At 45.2% G+C, this 18103-nt stretch overlaps 1 protein-coding gene across 4 annotated transcripts in view; it reads left to right on the top strand.

Annotated features, from left to right (window-relative positions):
* Positions 1-581: 581 nt before the first annotated feature.
* The window catches only part of MAP3K15 (mitogen-activated protein kinase kinase kinase 15), a 153074-nt gene continuing 135552 nt past the window's right edge, over positions 582-18103 (top strand). For 3 of the 4 annotated variants that reach the window (XM_054006557.1, XM_054006565.1, XM_054006574.1), the window contains exon 1: positions 583-1179. In XM_054006557.1, coding sequence (XP_053862532.1) covers positions 858-1179 — 322 coding nt within the window. In that variant the 5' untranslated portion in view covers positions 583-857. Of the gene's footprint in view, positions 1180-18103 lie in introns of all 4 variants that reach the window. The other variant, XM_054006549.1, reaches the window with a different exon arrangement.

Consider the following 18103-nt stretch of genomic DNA (forward strand, 5'->3'; position numbering starts at 1 on the left):
CCTGAAGTGCTCCGGGTAATGACAATGACACGTGAAGGGATAAATCATTTAAGGGAGCGAAGCTTAGTTGCCGGGGCCTCCCAGGAGTCAGGCCGGGTGCGGGTCCGGCGCTGAGAACAGCCGCTCGGGCACGTCGGGGAACCGCTCGGAGGCGCTGCGGACACGGGACCGGGGAGTCTCTAAACTCGCGTCTGGCCATTAGCGAGCCGGGGGCTGCATGTGAAATGTTGCCCCGACTCGCGGCTCCGCACGCCGGGGGGAGCAGCCTGGTCTGGGCGCTGGGACGGGCCCGGGGTTTGCGGCGCCGCCCTGGGGAGCGGGGGCTGAGATGGGGCAAAAAGCCCCCCGTCCCCACGCCCTGTTTTTGCAGCCACGGCAGCGTCCCGGTCTGGGATCCCCGTTACCCCCCCCAATCCCAGTCGGCTTCTCCGCTGCCCCCCGCCCGGCAGCGCCCAGACCCCGCTCTCAGCCGCGGCTCCAGCACTGCCCCTGGGCCCCGCCCCCGCTCCCAGCTGTTTGACCCCCTGTGCGGTCTGAAGCTGCAGCCTTGGCCCGGGTAGGGAGCAGCAGGGAGCCGACTTCTCCCCAGCGCGGGCAGCGGGCGGCGCCGAGGGCAGCTCCAGCTTCGCCCTGTCACAGGCGTGGCCGCAGCGCCGCTGCTCCCTGCCCCCGCGTGACGACTGAGCGCCGCTGTCGGGGCGGCCGCTCTGCGGAGAAGTTTCCCCAACTCCTGCCCCGCAGCCGGGCTCGGGCTGAGCCCCCCCCGCACCTGCTTGGGAGCCTCCCGGGGGCCAGAGGCGCGCGGCCCGGGGCAGGCGGCAGCGCCCCCATGTAGCGCGGGGCGGCGGGCGGGCGCCATGGAGGGCAGCGGGGGCGCCGCGGCGGAGCAGCAGCAGCATTTCCTCAGCGGGGAAGCGGAGCAGCAGCCCGGGGCCGAGGCGGGCGCGGAGGCGGCGGGGCCGGGAGCGGAGGGCGGCGTCCCCGCCCCGCGGCAGCGCTCCCTGCGGGCCGTGTATGTGCTGAACGACAGCCCGAAAGCCGGGGCGCGGAGCCCGGAGGCCGGGGCGCTGCAGTGCCTGGTGCGAGCCTGCGAGGCGCAGGGAGCCCAGCTCACCACGGTCAACTTCGGGGAGCTGGACTTCGGGGAGACGGCGGTGCTGGACGCCTTCTACGACGCAGGTGAGCTGGGCGGAGAGCAGCGCCCGGGTTGCCGCCCTGCGCCCAGCCCGGGGAGCAGCCGTGTGGCGGGGCAGCGCTGGCCACAGGCGGGGCTAGCTCCTTGGGGGCCCTAAACGGGGATACCCCCCCAATACTAACTACGTTATTTCCAGAAGCCAACGCATAGCCAGACCCAGCAGTACCCAGACACTTGTTAGAAAGTCCACCTTCAATAAGAAGGGGGGGAGGGGTCCAGCAATGGCTACTAGCCAAGATCATCAGGGCTGCAACCCCCTGCTGGGGTGGCCCTAGCCTCAGTTTTGCCAGAAGCTGGGAATGGGCCTCAGGGTGGGGCTGGATTGCTGCATGATTGCCTGTGCTGTTCATTCCCTCTAAACATCAAGCATTGACCACTGTTGGAAGCAGGGCCAGACTAGGATAGATGGACCCTTGGTCTGCCCCAGTATGGCCATTCTTATGTAAATAAATCAGATTCCTTTTGCCACCAAACCCCCAGACCTGCATGGGGCCCTAAACGGTTTCTTAGTTTGCTTATCCCCTAGTTCTGGATTTTGTCCCCCTCTCCTCTGATGTTGGGGATTGGTGACTGGGGTGTTTGGCTCCAGGGTTTTCATTCAGACTCTGCTCTGCTTAGTCTTCATCTTGCTGGCTCCCTGGGGACTGTATGGGCATAGAAGATGGGGATCCCCTCGCATCCCTTGACATGAGAAGAGGCGCAGGAACAGAGCCCGCCCCAGGGATGTGTGAAAACATGACAACCCATGCCAGGCAAAGGAGCTGCTGTTGGTGGCTGTAACACACTTTTAAAAAAAAAAAGTGGGCGAGATAAAAGGATGAGAACAGGGGGGCCTCTTGGAGGGGAGTGGGGTGAGCATGGTAATATCCTTGCCTTATGTGGAGGGGAGTAAGAGTTTTTGCCCAAGAATGCCTTTGACCATGAGAACTTAAGAAACTGCCCTCCCCCCCACCCCCATGGGAGCTCTTGCATTTCCTTTATACTAGAAGTTCTCAGACCTTTTCATCGTGTAAATCTTTTAGAGAGATTGTCTCATGGACAGCTCCCTTCTGATAATATTGCAAACCACTTTACCCACTCCCCCCACTTTTTGAGATTCCTAATATCCTTGTGGCAGCTATTGCTTCCATGGCAAAGTGATGTTAGGACAACGTTTAATGTACTATAGTTGCATTTTAATGAGATTTAGTAGCTGGAAGGAGGAGGAAACCTGACCAACCAGCTCTCTGGAAAGTACAAGTGCTCCATGAACCACAATCTGGGAACGTCTTCTGTTACACTGGCACTGGATTGGAGGAGTGAGGGCATTTGGTAATGGGACATAAAGCCTGTCTTTAGGTCACCTAAGGGGGTTAGGCATTTGAGTTTCATTGAAATTCAGGGGATTTGGTCACCTAACTCCCCTCCTTTAGGCTCTTTTTTTATACCCTAGCCATAGTGTTTTAAGAGATTAAATATGATAATCTGGTTTAGCCTTCATTTTCTAGGACCATCAATCCAACACTGCACAAAGAAACTGAATTTTACTTTAAAAACAAAAAAATTATAAAATGCTTTATTAAAAAGCCTGTTGTCACTCTGGAAACAATTTCCCAGAAGTCCCTTCTTTCTCTCGAGGTGGGGGGAAAGCCAGACTGTGTAAGCAAGGAGACTGGATTTTAGAGGGGCACAAGTGGATTTAAAATTTCAAGAGCCTACTTAACAGTTGCTGAATTTGTGAATCCATAACACTTAAAAAAATGTATTGTAGAGTTATTTTATTTAATATATTACTTTAAATGTACTTTTCATTTTCTCTTGCTTTACATTATCTACTTCTGAGAGCTCCCATCCTTCTGGTTCCGATCGAATGCTGCTGATATTCCAGTTGGAAGTAGCCAGAGCTACTGTTCTTTAAAAGGGCAAAGATGTTATTGTTGAATGATTCGTGGCATCCTAGTCCATTAATGGTCTATATTAAGGAGGCTATCATGCCAGTGAGGTGCTAATAGGCCTGTACCACCTCCATTTTTCTAACCCTATTAAAAATTCTAATAACTATTGTGTTTCCTTCAAATCATATTCACCCACTCCATTTATTTTTGGTATCTTTGTTTTCATGACAATATGCCGCAGGGAGTTGAAGAACTGCAAACTGATGCTGTATCTCCTATCTTATGATTTTTATTATAAATAAAATATGCAGTGATGTGTATAAGCCATCAAATATTAATTTTCAAAATAACAAGCAGAGAAGGCAATGGGCACAAAAAGAAGGTAGAGAATTTTCTGAAAGATGGGTGGGGAGTTTTCCTTGGGTGTTGGAAAGACCTCCTTCATTATGGTATAGAATAGAGCATGATCCTCTCAAATGCCCTGTAGGTTACTCTCTCATATGGCTCAGCATTAGGGCCAGTTATGACATTTGGCAAGCTTGCTCTTGTTTATTTGGAATGCTCAAATCTAGTTTAAAATATATTAATTATGACATGTACAAAACATTGAGCACCTTTCTAATTCTGCCCGGTCTATCCTTTTCTCTTCTTTTTTGCCCTTTTGAGACTTACAGTTCAACCTTCAAACTACCACTAACTGCAAAATAAAGTTATATTTTCTACACTTTTACTCCATATCCTCTCTTAAAGGATGGGGATGGAGAATCTGTAATCATATCTGTTGTCTGTATGTCATGTCGTTCTGTCATCTTATTAATAAAAGTTAGAAACCAAAAGAAATTAAGCTTCCAGAGTGTAAAGTGAGTAAAATAAAGTATTGTTATTCAAATAGCAGCATGGATGTACATGGGACTTCATAGACAAAATACTCATCTCTGCTTTTAGTGTTCTGCATTCTAATGTATTCCATTAGGTCAGGAATAATGTATTGCACATAATTTGTTGGTTTCCCACTTCCTTTGTTTATGTCCTCTTTCCCATGTACTTCCCCTCTTTCAGTCTTCATACTCTCCCCACTCAGTACTTTGATCCTCTGCATTTCTGAGCTATCCCAAGAAGTAGATAACCTCATTCTTTAAAAATAAAAGTTAATGGCTACCTGCCTTTCACGTGACTCATCAGGGGACTTAAGGAATGGGCAGCACAGACTCCTGAAATACCCTAACTACTTAAATGCACCCTCTCCCAGAACTCCACCCAAAGGTGTGAAGCTTCTGCTTAAGGTTCAACTCTCTCAGGGGCATATAACAGCCTCTGTGCAAAGTGTGTAATACATTAATGCTTGCATTGTCTCTGTCTGGTTTGTATCTGCTACAAGCCCTGTCAGCAGTGGTGGATCCACATACATATGGGCACTCATGATACAACTTACGGTTTTCATAAAATACAACTACACAATATCAACCAGAATTTTTAAATTGTACAACCACATTCCCAATTCATCAGACCTTGTTCCTAGAGAAGATGGACTTGAGGTGAGTGGGTCCCTGACTAAAGAAAAGAGGGTCTTCGCAATCCCAGTGTCGAGTCCCCTGATTTGCTTCTGGGGGCAGGAAGGCCATTTGGACTGGGTTTGGCCCAATATGAAGTAGGCTTTAGAATAAGCACATATATCTGAGACCCTCAAGGGACCCTTTGGATCAGAAGGTAAGTGGTTTCTGTTGTTGTAAATGGAACACAGGTGTCAGGGCTGGTGGATTCAGGCTTGGGACAGATTTGTGGAGGAACACTAATATCCCTGGAGAATTTGCAAGGTGATAGGAAAATGGTTATACATTGACTGTATCCAGGAGGACATTTGACCCTATCCCATGACGAGGATTTAGTTGCAGGTGGGTAGGTTGGAACACTGAAATGATAGTAGCTGTGGCTAAACATTTGTCTTACTCAGTGGTGCTAGGCAGTGATTGTGGCCCCATATCCAGTCTCTTAAGGGACACAGAGAGGCAAAGCCAAGCATCACAACCCAGAGGGAGAATTGGCCAGAGGGGGACTTTTCCTTCTCTGATCCCAAACTTTTGTGAGTGGCCTATGTCTAAAAGGACACCTCATGATGCCAGGGGAGAGGTTCTGGGCAACCAGGAAACCCCAAGGAAAAGAGCTAGATAAAGCACAGTGGTGCAATGTAATCTGGATCCCACAGCGACCTCCATCCTGAGATAGATGCTGTGACCATACCTAGTAGGTCCAATTTTATTCAAAGCCAGGATGATGCCCTGTTCTGTTGGCTCTATAGATGACTGGATAGGGTGAATGGGGCACTGGCTGACCCTTTCCAGGATTTCAGTATCCCTAGTTTGAGCTTCAGTGGGACATCCTGGTAAGGGTTGTCTGGGATACCCAGAAGGGAAGATGCTGACCTCAGCTTATTGTTCCCAAACTGTACCAGAGATAGGTATTGAATCTAGTCCATATGAGCCGGGGTGAGGCCATTTAGGAGTAGAGCAGACTCAAAGAGGGGCGCCAGACTAATTCTTTTGGCCAGTAGTCTACCAAGAGGTAAAGGACTATTGCATTTCCTGCTCTGAGTGCCAGTTGGTGGTATTTAGGCTTGCCTATAAGACTCATTGTAGTCAGTCTCCTGCTGGTAGGTGCTCCAAGGATTGAGGTGGACCTGGCGGAACCTCTAGAGACAAGTTTGAGTGGTTGTCAGTTTATCGTAGTAATTGTGTGTTATGCCACTTGATAGCTGGAAGCTGTCCCCTTTTACTTGGCATCGGCACAGGAGATAGCTAATGAATTACTTAGAGTATTTTCCTGATTAGGAATGCTGATGGTGATTTTAATAGATTGGGGCACTGCATTCATGGCCCTGCTAATCCAGGAGGTATATGCCCTCCTTAATATATGATAGGTAAGAACCTGTGTGCAACCTGCAGATAGACTAGCTAGTAGAACACTTTAACAGACACTGGAGGGAATGCTTCAAAAACAGTGACTACCAAACCCGAAATTGGGTTACTATGCAACTGTACTTATTGTTTACAGTCCAAGAGATCCCACAGTCCTTCCTGGATTTCTCACCATTTGAGTTGTCACATGAGAGACAGCCCTGGAGTATTTTGGACCTCTCATAAGAGGCCTGGCATGAGCAAGATACCACAACCCATAATGCAAACCAGTATGCCTTCTATCTATGGGAACAACTAGATTCCGCTCCAGTTAGGGGTAAGAGAGTCCTAGAGGAAATGGTGCAGTCTGACTTTGCTGGTCCCTATCTGGTTCTGTACTGATTTCAGGAAGGAGAATGTGATTCCTATCCCATGCCTTAGGTGGGTGAGATGTTGGATATATTAGGAAAGAACCAGTCTGGGTATAGAACCAATCTGGACCTCACCAAAGAGTACTGGCAGAAACCCGTTGGCCCCGGAATCCAGGGATATAACAGTATTTGTCACTCCATTTGGACTATACCAATATCTGGACATTCCATTTGCTTTCTATGGGGCCCTGGAGACATTTCAGCAGTTGAAGTGAAAGCACCTTATCTGTCACCAAGCCGATGCTGCAGCCTATCTTCACACTTTGAAATGGACTCTGGTGTGGCACCCATTCTTTCCCGGGCTGGTGAGATTATCAGTGCTTTTGTAACCAAAGCTGGATTGGTTTTCTGTTTCAATAGGACTTCATTTTCCTCCCTTACTCTTTTCTTCTCCACCTGTCCCAACAGCTTGAGAATTTCATTTTTAAATCTAAATGTCTTCTCACCAAAATTACATTATGTATTAATGTCATACCCCCTCTGATATCAGAAGCATGAATCAAGTTGAAAAAATGCAAAACCCTGGTATGATGCATCTACCACGTATATTGTCATGTGCAGGGCGGGTCCTTTGAACAAATGGCACCCCAGGTGAGGAGCATCTTCAGTCCCCCCCCTCCCCCCTTTGTTACATGGTTGAAAACTTCATTTTTATTGCATTTGCATTTCACAACTTTGCACGATTTGCATGCATGATTTATCCCTCTCATATGAGATGATAAATTTGCATGCTAGGATCTGTAAATCTGTATTTATTCATGCCGTATGTGAGCAAATAAAAAAATTAATTTCCTCTAAACTTATTGAAACTTTTTAATTTTGAGAATAACTGAAATGTACTAACATCAAGAAATTGAACTGTGCACCAACATTGGGTGGACCGTATTAAATAGTGTCATAATAGGTGACAAGTTTCAGAGTAACAGCCGTGTTAGTCTGTATCCGCAAAAAGAAGAACAGGAGTACTTGTGGCACCTTAGAGACTAACAAATTTATTAGAGCATAAGCTTTCGTGGACTACAGCCCACTTCTTCGGATGCATAATAGGTGACAGCCTTACAATGTTAACCCTCAAAGCTATCCATACATTAGGAAAAGTATCCCTTAGCTCTGCATCATGAATTAATTGGAGAACTTGGAGTGGCAAAATGTGGCGGATGTTGTCCAATTCGACATAGTCTTTATCGATGATGTCCGAACATTCCCCATGTATCAGTGTCTGGTGAAGGTCCATGCAATTGTTCAAGAGTGTTTTCCTGTCTGCCAGCACCTCACTAAGATCTTTTCATGGTGCTTCATTTGTCCGAAACTCTTCAATGGACACTCAAGCAGTGTCAACGAATGAGCAAAAAAACTCCTTGAATTTTTCTTCCGAGCTTTCCATCACCTCATCTCTGCCCTCGTAACCAAACATTCTCTTCTTCCGATGAATCTGAGTTTCCTTGAAGACAGGCTCAACTCCTAAGTTTTCCACCATTTCTTTGGCAGTAGTGATGGCATCTTCAAATCCGTTGTCTCTGTAGGCCACAACGAAATCAAGACAGCTTCTCATCGAGATAGTAGTGGTCACAATGTCTGTGCTTATAGCATTTACCTGGAACAGGATATTGTGCCAAACCACAATTGAGACCAGAAATTTGAAGTCAGTGGTCTGATTTGCCAGGCTTTGCGCCTTGTGTCGCATTCCGGCCTTGGCTTTACTCAACTGTGCCAGTTTCATCAGGGCATCATAAACCTCAGTTACTTGGTACCTCACTGGCCTTACACAGTCCATGCTGCTCTCCGAGAAAGTGTTACTTAGCGGCTTCACAGCTTCATAGTCAGATTTGTAACATTGTCCGTGAGGATCTTCCATCTGACATACGTCTGACGAAGTGGGTATTCACCCACGAAAGCTTATGCTCCAATACGTCTGTTAGTCTATAAGGTACCACAACACTCTTTGTCCTCATCTGATAGTGATGCCGAAAACAGGATGAATATCCTTTGCCATACTCTGAAGAGAGATACTGAATCTAAAGAAGATGATGCTGCATCTAATACAACCAGTTTGAGGGAATGGCAGCCACAAGGCATGAAAAAAGCTCTTGGATCATTCAGTGCAAGGATCCTTGTCTGGACACCACCGTTTCTTACCTTCATGTTCATGCCGTTGTTGTAGCTTTGGCCGTGGCAGTCCTGAAGCTTTATTTTATTCTCATTCAGAACATTCATAAACAGTTCTGTTTGGCATTTTCCAGTAGAGTCATCTACAGACCAGAAACAGATAAAGTTTTCCTTTACTTGGATACAGTCATCCTCGTCCATAAATCTTACTGTATATGACATCTTTTCACTGTGACTAATGTCAGGAGTGCAGTCCATTATTATGGTGTAGTACTTGCTGAGCTGCATCAATATGTTATCTTCCTTGCCATAAGGTCACTGTTTTGCTGCAGTAATGGTCCATAGCTTCTTTACAAACTACTCGATGTAAGTGCTCACGCATGACATCGTCATATTTCCCAAGCAGCTGTACCAAACTGTTATGTTCCATGAACAATTTATCCGATGAGCTCTGGAAAGCTAAATTATTCTTTGCAAGGAACACGGTAATTGAGATCAGATACTCGAGTACATTTCTCTAATGTTGGGTTTCTACATCAATAATGCATTGGTTTTCTGCGTCTATGCATTTATTCATCTTGAGCCTGGACTCCATCCATTTGGTGTAGGCTGTAAAATGGCTGGGTGACTTTTCATTTTGCTTTAGAGCATCAGTTAAGTTATGCCAGTAATTGTACCCAGCAAGTGCACGCAACGATTTGGCATTCTTGTAAAATATTTCGCAACAAAAATAGAACACTTTGTCAGTTGATTTTGAGTAAACTAGCCAATGCCAATTCAGTTTCTCACCATTTTTTAGCACTGTTTTGTAGTGTTGTTAATGTTCATTAACTGGAAATGTCATAGCCTCGATTTTGCCCAGCTCATTCAAAATTGTACAATCAATATTGGCAGAGTTCAGGATCACTGGCCATAAAGCAGGATCTGAAGTATCGATTTGTGGTGTGCAATTTTGCTCACTGCTCTTTGTCGTCATGCAAGGCTGATTCTTCTTTGAGGCTGATTTTTTCTTTATCATTTCTCTCTTTTTCATGTAAACCAGATTTTTCTTTGTCATTGTTCTCCTTTTCGTGTGAACCACATCCTTCTTTATCATCATAGAATCATAGAATATCAGGGTTAGAAGGGACCTCAGGAGGTCATCTAGTCCAACCCCCTGCTCAAAGCAGGACCAATCCCCAACTAAATCATCCCAGCCAGGGCTTTGTCAAGCCTGACCTTAAAAACCTCTAAGGAAGGGAGATTCCACCACCTCCCTAGGTAACCCATTCCCTTTACACCGCCAGGAAAACTGGACGATTCTCCATCACTTTTCCATTCCTTATCTTAAATCTGCTAATTACTTAGTCATAGGACTTCCATTATTTATGCTTTGCTTCTAATTTTTTTTCTGCACTGGGACATTTGCTACTACCTAAAGCCTGGTCTATGTTGTTCTGTTTCATATATTTTCCCACCAAATTTGCCCCTTGCTGCAGACTAGATTGCAATTGAGTGTTTTGCTTCCTGTACTGAGTTCCCAAAGTTGCTGCCCCAACACCCCCCCTCGTGGCTGGATGTGGTGATGCAGCATCTTCTACCTCAGTTTCCACAAACTTATTTTAGTCTACTCAGGCCATAGGAGTGTCCTGGCCTCCTGCCAGACCACTTTTGTAGAGTCCTGCTCCTTCCAGGGCCATGGAGTCCTTTACCGAAGTTCAAAAGATATGTAAACTAAACCTTCAGCCTAGCTGGGCTCAGCTGGCAGCCATCTCATCACAGGTGTGCCTGTGCTGCTCCATACTGTTAATCCTGTCTAACCAAAGGCTTCTGTGCCTCAGTCAACCCCAGAGACTTGCACGGTCTTCCTCTTGCTCCGGAGTTCAGGCAGGCTACCGCTCCTCAGGGCACATGCATCCACTCAGGCTTCCAGGTTACATCTGAGAATAATGGAACATACACAACACATGGCATTTTTCATATGCTCTTACCTGCAGAGTTCCTTGACATCACTGGAAGGCCTCCATAAATTTCCATGACTTACCCTCCCCCCCCAAGCTCTTAAAGTAATTTGTCATGCTTACTGAGAATTACTGCAACAGTTCTTTCCTTTGCTGACATTCTTGCATCCCATGAACCTTTCATAAACTAGCCCATATGGTCCAACATGTATTGTGAAATGGACAAAAATCCTATTGCAGGCACTTCATTCATATCAACAAATGGTGGATTTGAGGCAATTAGTGAATTTTTGATCAACAATGAAGTCAGAGTTTTACAGATACAGTGTATGGTAATGTGTCTGAGGTAAGTCTCAAGTCCTGTACCTAAAATGTTTGCACATTTGCAAGTTAAAAGATGAAAGTTTCCATACTAAATGTTGACTTTTCCTCCGACAAAATTGATGAACATAAGGAGCAAACCATAGTAACTAGTTTCATGCATTGCTTTGTCATGATACACTTCTCCCCATGTAATACACTGAAAATAAAAAACAAAATGCTTCATAAACGTTACCACACTTAGAAATAATAATACTGATGTAACTCTCGTTTTCCAGATCGAGAAACTTGAGGTAAAGAAAAACAACAAGGAGTCTGGTGGCACCTTAAAGACTAACAGATTTATTTGGGCATAAGCTTTCGTGGGTAAAAACCTCACTTCTTCGGATGCATAGCTATGCATCTGAAGAAGTAACGTTTTTACCCACGAAAGCTTATGCCCAAATAAATCTGTTAGTCTTTAAGGTGCCACCAGACTCCTTGTTGTTTTTGTAGATACAGACTAACACGGCTACCCCCTGATACTTGAGGTAAAGAGCTTGTGATACAGTACATACAGCTATGTAGGCATAATACATACAGCTGTAAGCCCATGGAACAATTTCAGTCATAACTCTGAAGAAAAGATATATATTATAGGTATCATCTAAGGTTGGTTTGAAGCAGTTTTGAACCCTTTCATTAGGGTTTGTGTCTTATTTGTTCCTGACTTGTAGATCAAATTATCGGAGAAACAGTCCAGATTCTGTGCAGCAATATATTTGTTTCCCTCCTACCTGTGTTAACCAAAGCATGGTTCTGCTCACTCAGCTATAATTCTGCTGCTGCTAGTGACAGGGAGTGCTCAAAAGCTCGAGGAATCTTGCTCCGATCATTTCCCAACGTGCAAAATCTCTCAACAGGCTCTTTCATAAGACTCTTGTACTTGCTGCTTCTAATAGTGTCAGCAGTACTGAGAGAAAAACCTTTCTTCAGTGTTAATACTTCACTGTTTCCAAGCCTGACCAGAACAAAGAGTTGCGGAAACATATGAAAATTAGGGGCAGGAGGGATCAATGCAGGGGAAAAGTTATCTGACCTTGGTTCAAGTTTTGGGCGATGGCTTAGGTCTGCACTTATCTTATCCAAACTGTATACAGAGAATTAATTATCTGCCGTCTGTAAATTAACTTAATACAAGGTGAGATCGGATTTATTAGTTTGCGAAAACTACTCCCCTTGTTGTCCCATACATGGCAGTTGAGAAAATACTCAGGAATCCTGGTTTTTTGGAATGTCATGTTTGTCTTGCCTGCAAAGAGAGTGACAGGATGAAATGGGAGTTTGGAATTTGTAAATGAAAATAGGGTTATAGGATTGTACTGTGTATGTCACTTTCCAATAGTGCCAGACCAGTCAGCTCTACTGCTCTAATCTAAATTGAAAATGAAAATCTGCAGTAGAAAAGCTAATGTTTACACTGGTATTACTTCCTGGCACCAGGTTTCCTTGCTGAGCAGAATTGCTATGTGCATTGTTGTGTAATGGGCCAACCGTCCACTTTCAGTTACTGGCCGCTTCTCTGTTGGTGTGCTTGGAATATTGTGCGTCTGAATTATTTGTGTCGGGTGTTCTTTTTTTTATCTAAATCTTTTAAAGCAAATTTGAGAAAAGGGTGTAATTATTAAGCTGAAAGCCAACCATTACATCTGCTGTTTTTACTAGTTTTATTCATGCTCCAAAGGTGCTGACATTATCAGTCTTACTTAGTCAAGTGGAGAAGATGCAAAGTGCATTTGTGTGAAGCAGAATGGAAGGAAACTTAAAAATGGCTAACAGCCAGAGTTCTTTTCTGTTTAATGTCAAAAATTGCATCTGACCAAAAGTAAGTGTAGAAATTGAAAAATTACATTTTCTTAACACTTAATGTGATGACTGAATTTCTATGGAAAATAAGGATGTAACAAATCAGCATGGGTTTATAGAAGGTATATTGAGTTAGTTTAACAGGATCTTTTTGTTTGTTGATATTACAGATTTGGTTGATAAAGGTAATAGTGTTGATATAATATACTTAGACTTTTGTAAGGCATTTGACTTGGTACTGCGTGACATTTTGATTACAAAACTAAAATGATATAAAATCAACATGGGTCACAGTAAACAGATTAAAAGCTGGCTAACAGATTGGCTCAATGTAATTGTAAATGGAATCATCGTGTAGCGGGGATGTTTATAGTTGGGTGCCTTGGGTTGGTTCTGGGCTCTGCGCTATTTAACATTATTATTAATTACCTGGAAGAAAACAAAAAATCATCACTGATAAAGTTTGCAGATTACACAAAACTTGGGGGGAGTGATAAATAATGAAGCAGGCAGGTCACTGATATTTGGATCACTTGGCTGGGTGCAAGAAAACAATATGCATTTTAATACAGCTACATGTAAATGTGTACATCTAGGAACAAAGACTGCAGGCCATACTTACAGAATGGAGAACTCTATCTTGGGAAGCAGAGATACTGAAAAAGATTTGGGGGTGGGCTCCCAGTGCAACGCTGTGGCCAAAGTGCTAATGTGATTGTGATGCTTCCTGGGAGTGCCCAGAATTGTGAGGTAGCTCACTACCCCCTGCCCTTAGCATGAAAAAACCTAGTCTATGCCTAGCGTGGGTCAGCTCCCCGATTCCACCAGCCACAAGCAACAGAAGCACTCCCATCTAGGCCTACAGAGGGCCTGTTGTCTTGCCACAGGTTAGCAATAGGCACATTGCAACCCCTGAGCCCCACAAGTGTCTCCCTGGAGTGTTCAGCCCCTGCTCCACTGGACACTCACAGATTTGCTGCTTCCAGAGAAACAGTACACCCCAGCTTGCCACCTCAGATCACCACTCTGCTTAACAAACACCACTTAGATATATTCATAGAGAAATGCCATATAAAGTTTATTTCGCGAAGAATAGAGATTCAAGTGACAGCAAGAAGCAGCTTTGGAAACAAATGTTCAGACACAGAATAAAATCATAACACACATTCTAGAGCCTAGACTTAATTTACAAGATACTCTCATGTCTAATAAAGTATTGCTTGCTAGCACTTTACTGTCAGTTTGCTATTACCCCTTCTTCTGCGAGACACAACACTGTGTCAGCTTGCTTCCCCAGTAAAGGATCCAAGTACCTTTTCCTATATCAGGACAGTCCTTTGTTCTTTTTCATAAACGAGACCCTAGCTGACTTTTTTTCCCCTGTGCCTTCCCTCTCTTGTCAATTTTGCAATCTTTGGATTAGCATCAGGCTAAGTATGTACATAGACCTCCATTGTGAAGCAGACTAATACACAATACACCTATGAAAAGACTGAAAGATTAACAGCTGTTACTTCCTGCCTGAAAGAAACAGCTGTTACTTCCTGCCTGTCCGAGGCATGTTGTCTTCTCCAAGACCTTAAGAACATAATTTTCGGTATAGATACATAACTTAAATATATTCTTATGTACATTTTGCAATGATTGTGATGACCAGTGGGCTACTGGCCTTGGTAGAGACCTTACTTGCCACTCTTTAGTGAACTAATAAGCATATATCTGACCCAGAGGATCCCTGTAAACCCGTAACATCCTCTGCCATTTGGCATCAAGAGGGGTCTGGGTCACAGTGGTTCTTGGGTGTATAAATGAGAATCTAGGACAGGGATCAGCAGCCTTTGGCACGCGGCCCACCAGGATGAGCACCCTGACGGTCTTGGCCAGTTTGTTTATGTGCTACATCCGCAGGTTTGGCCGATCGTGGTTCCAACTGGCCGTGGTTTGCCGCTCCAGGCCAATGGGGGCAGTGGGAAGCGGTGGCCAACCTCGGCCTGCGCCGCTTCCTGCAGCCCCCATTGGCCTGGAGCGGCGAACCGTGGCCAATGGGAGCCGTGATTGGCCGAACCTGCGGACGCGGCAGGTAAACAAAGTAGTTTGGCCCCTGGCGGGCCGCGTGCCAAAGGTTGCCAATCCCTGATCTAAGAGTAGGGAGGTTATTTTACCTCTGAATTTGACACTGGTGTGACTGTTGCTGTAATACTGTCCCTTTCTGGTATCCATAATACAAGAAGGCTATTGATAAACGGGAGAGGGTGCAAAGAAACAAGAATGATTAAAGGATTAGAAAACCTGCCTTATAGTGATAGACTACTAGATAGAAACTCAATTAATTTAGCTTAACTAAGAGGAGGTTAAGGGGTGACTTGATTACAGTTTGAATGCCTACCTGGGGAACAAATATCTGATGATGGGCTTTTCAGTCTAGCAGAGAAAGGTATAACATGATCCAGTGGCTGAAAGTTGAATCTTGACAAATTCAGGCTAGAAATAAAGTGTAAATTTTTAACAGTGAGAGTTTTAATTATTGGGATGATTTACCAAGTGTCATGGTGAATTCTCCATTGCTGACAATTTTAAAATCAAGATTGGATGTTTTTTCTAAAAGATATGCTGTAGGAATGATTCTGGGGAAGTTCTATGATCTGTGTTATACAGGAGGTCAGACTAGATCACAATGGTCCCTTCTTGTGTTGGAATCTGTGAATTATTGGGAGGTCATGATTTTTGGTTTTGCAAAACCAGGGGAGGAATTTTGGGGTATGATTAGTACATACAGGAATGTGGAATATTGTTTTATTGTTCAAGTTAAATAAAATAATAATCACATCTGAGTTACTTTTAGAAGAAGAATACCCACCAAACAGTCAACTTTGTGGGGGGTTTTTGCAACTAGTGATGACAGAACTTTCAAAAGTTTTGGTGATTGGGTTTGATTCGGATAAGGGCTCAAAACTTAGGGAGCTGACTCTAATCTTTTCTGCACTATCTGAACTTGAAGGAAGAAGCAGTCTGGAAGGGTAGAGAGCCACTGCCTTAGTTAGCCCCAAACCATCCACTCCCTCACACCAGTTCATTAGATCACCATGGTTCACAGATGAGCTATGGCAGATGATGTATGCAGGTAGTAAGTTAGAATTCCAGTGGCTCAAAAACCACTTTGAATCCCTCTGTCAGCAGCACAAACATCACTTACAGCTGAACTCTGCCACGGCAGCAAAGGAGGCAGAATGAGCCTCCTGTCCTTCATGATGAACACAGCAGAATCACGCCCAGTAGAACTGTTTTACCTAGAGAATCAGGCTGCATAACCCAGAAGCTAACCACTGTAAAGAGCTGTCAGCACACTTCACTGATAAAATCAACAGATTACTTATGGAGCTACCTGGGAAAGAAAATTCCACCCCAACCACATTGTATTATCCGCCCCACCACCTCTGACTGAGCTTGGCCCCATCACACACACAGATGCTCAAGAAGCTGTGAAAAATATTAGAGCCACAACCTCTGAAACAGAACCTCTCCACACCTGGCAGGTAAAATCCAGAGAACAACTATGGCTACTACTAATGGGAATGGTCAATGCCTCCTCCAGAGGAGCTGTTAGGGAACTACAGCTGAGCCTAGACTGTTTCTCTCAGCTAACGCACCCAGGCTCCTGATTCCCTGAAGACTCCAGCAGGTGCAGTCTTAAACCCTGCAGCAGCCCTGGGACCTTGTGGCAGGCGTGGAACGCTATTGAGCACCCATGTTTCTGCTGCCTGGTCCTGCTCTCAGCTCCCTTCTTTCTCTGAGCCTTCACTCTGGATCCCTGCTCCTGCTTTCTGCTCCTTGTCCCTGGGTCTGTTCCTGATTTCCTGCACCTGACTCCTGTCCCCACCACAGCTGATAGTCTGGCTCTAATGCCTGACTCCTGATTCCCAGCTTCAGCTTGCTCCCTGGACTTGGTGGTATTATCCTGACTGCAGCTTGGCTCCTGGTCTCTGGCTCTTGGCTCTGGCTCACCTCCTGGACTTGGCCAGACGGTCTTGTTACCTCTGTTTCATCCGTTAAGCCAGCCTCTTGCCCTGACCATTAGGCAAGGCCACTCATGTCCTGGTTGTTACAGTTTGAGCAGCCCAGGAACCAGGGCTGCTGGAGGTTATGATTATGCCTGCTGGAGTTTTCAGCCAATCAGGAAGCTGAATTCATTAGCTGAATCAGCTGAGGCCAATGAGCAGGGTTTGAGTTCAGCTGTGGGTCCCTGAGAGAAGCATAGCTACTGTCCTCCTTGGAAAAAACAGAATGGGTCAGTCAATCCTCAAGAAGTCAACACTTAACCCTGATAATATTTGCAACTGCCATCTTCAAGCTCCCATTTCTGGGCAAAATAATTGAGAAGGATAGTAACCACCCAGCTCCAACTCCAACAGCATGACATCAGCCAGCATTCTGGATTTGTCACAATCAGGGTTCAGATCAGGGCACAGCAGGGATAGCTCTAGTGGCACTGAAAGATTTCTCATGGCCTTGGATACAGGTAAGATCTCCATGTCATACTGCTGGACCTCTCTGCAGCCTTTGACACAGTTAACTGCAGGGATCCATGCTATTCCTACTTCTCTTCAGTATCTACATGAGACCATTAGTGGAGATAGTGAGCAGCTATGAGTTCAACTGCCATGGCATTCAGCTGTATTCTTCATTTTCAAATGATGCATCCTCTACCACTGCTAAGAGGCCAGCATGCCTACAAGCTGAACTCAGACAAGTCCAAAATGATGCTGATCAGAAACAGGAAATGCTTCAAAGAGCTGGCCAAGACATTGGCTCTGCCTTCTTTTAAAGGCATACAGCCCCCATTTGTTAAAGTGGCGTGAAGCACCAGGGTCCTGTCTGACTCTTCAATGACCTTGGCTGACCGGGTAGCATCACTTTCCAAACATGCCTCTTCACTTCCAGCCCACTGGGAAACTTAATCTCTTCCTCCCAGACAAGGGCCTGATCATCCATCAGACTGGATTACTGTAACTCATTATATCTGAAGCTGAATGCGAAGATAATGCACAAGCTCCAGCTGGTACAGGATATGATTGCCTGCCTTTTCCATTGCCCAAGGCACTGTAAGGATATCAGGACTGTACTCTAAGTCTCTTCACTGGCTTCTAGTTAGCTTCTGGTGTCATTTTCAGTCCTTGGTCCTAATTTTCAGTTCATTAATTGCTTTGAACTCTAGCTACGTAAGACTTTCACTCTATGAATCACTGTGACAACTGCGCTCCTCAGAGACAAAGCAGACAACAAAGTATGTGAGAGCTGGGTACAACACATTTTCTCAAGGGAGGATCTGGCTATGGAGCACTCTTCCAGAGGAGATCAGATGAATCCAGTGACCATCTTTAGGAAACTTTGCAAATTCTTCCTTTTTGAGAAAGCACTTCCTCTGTAAGAGACACTGTTTCACAATTCAAACTCCCATCTTATTTCCAACCTCACTCAAGCAGAGTTCTGACTGTGTAAAAGG

This window comes from Malaclemys terrapin, chromosome 1, assembly GCF_027887155.1.
Source record: "Malaclemys terrapin pileata isolate rMalTer1 chromosome 1, rMalTer1.hap1, whole genome shotgun sequence".
Classification (NCBI taxonomy): domain Eukaryota; kingdom Metazoa; phylum Chordata; order Testudines; family Emydidae; genus Malaclemys; species Malaclemys terrapin.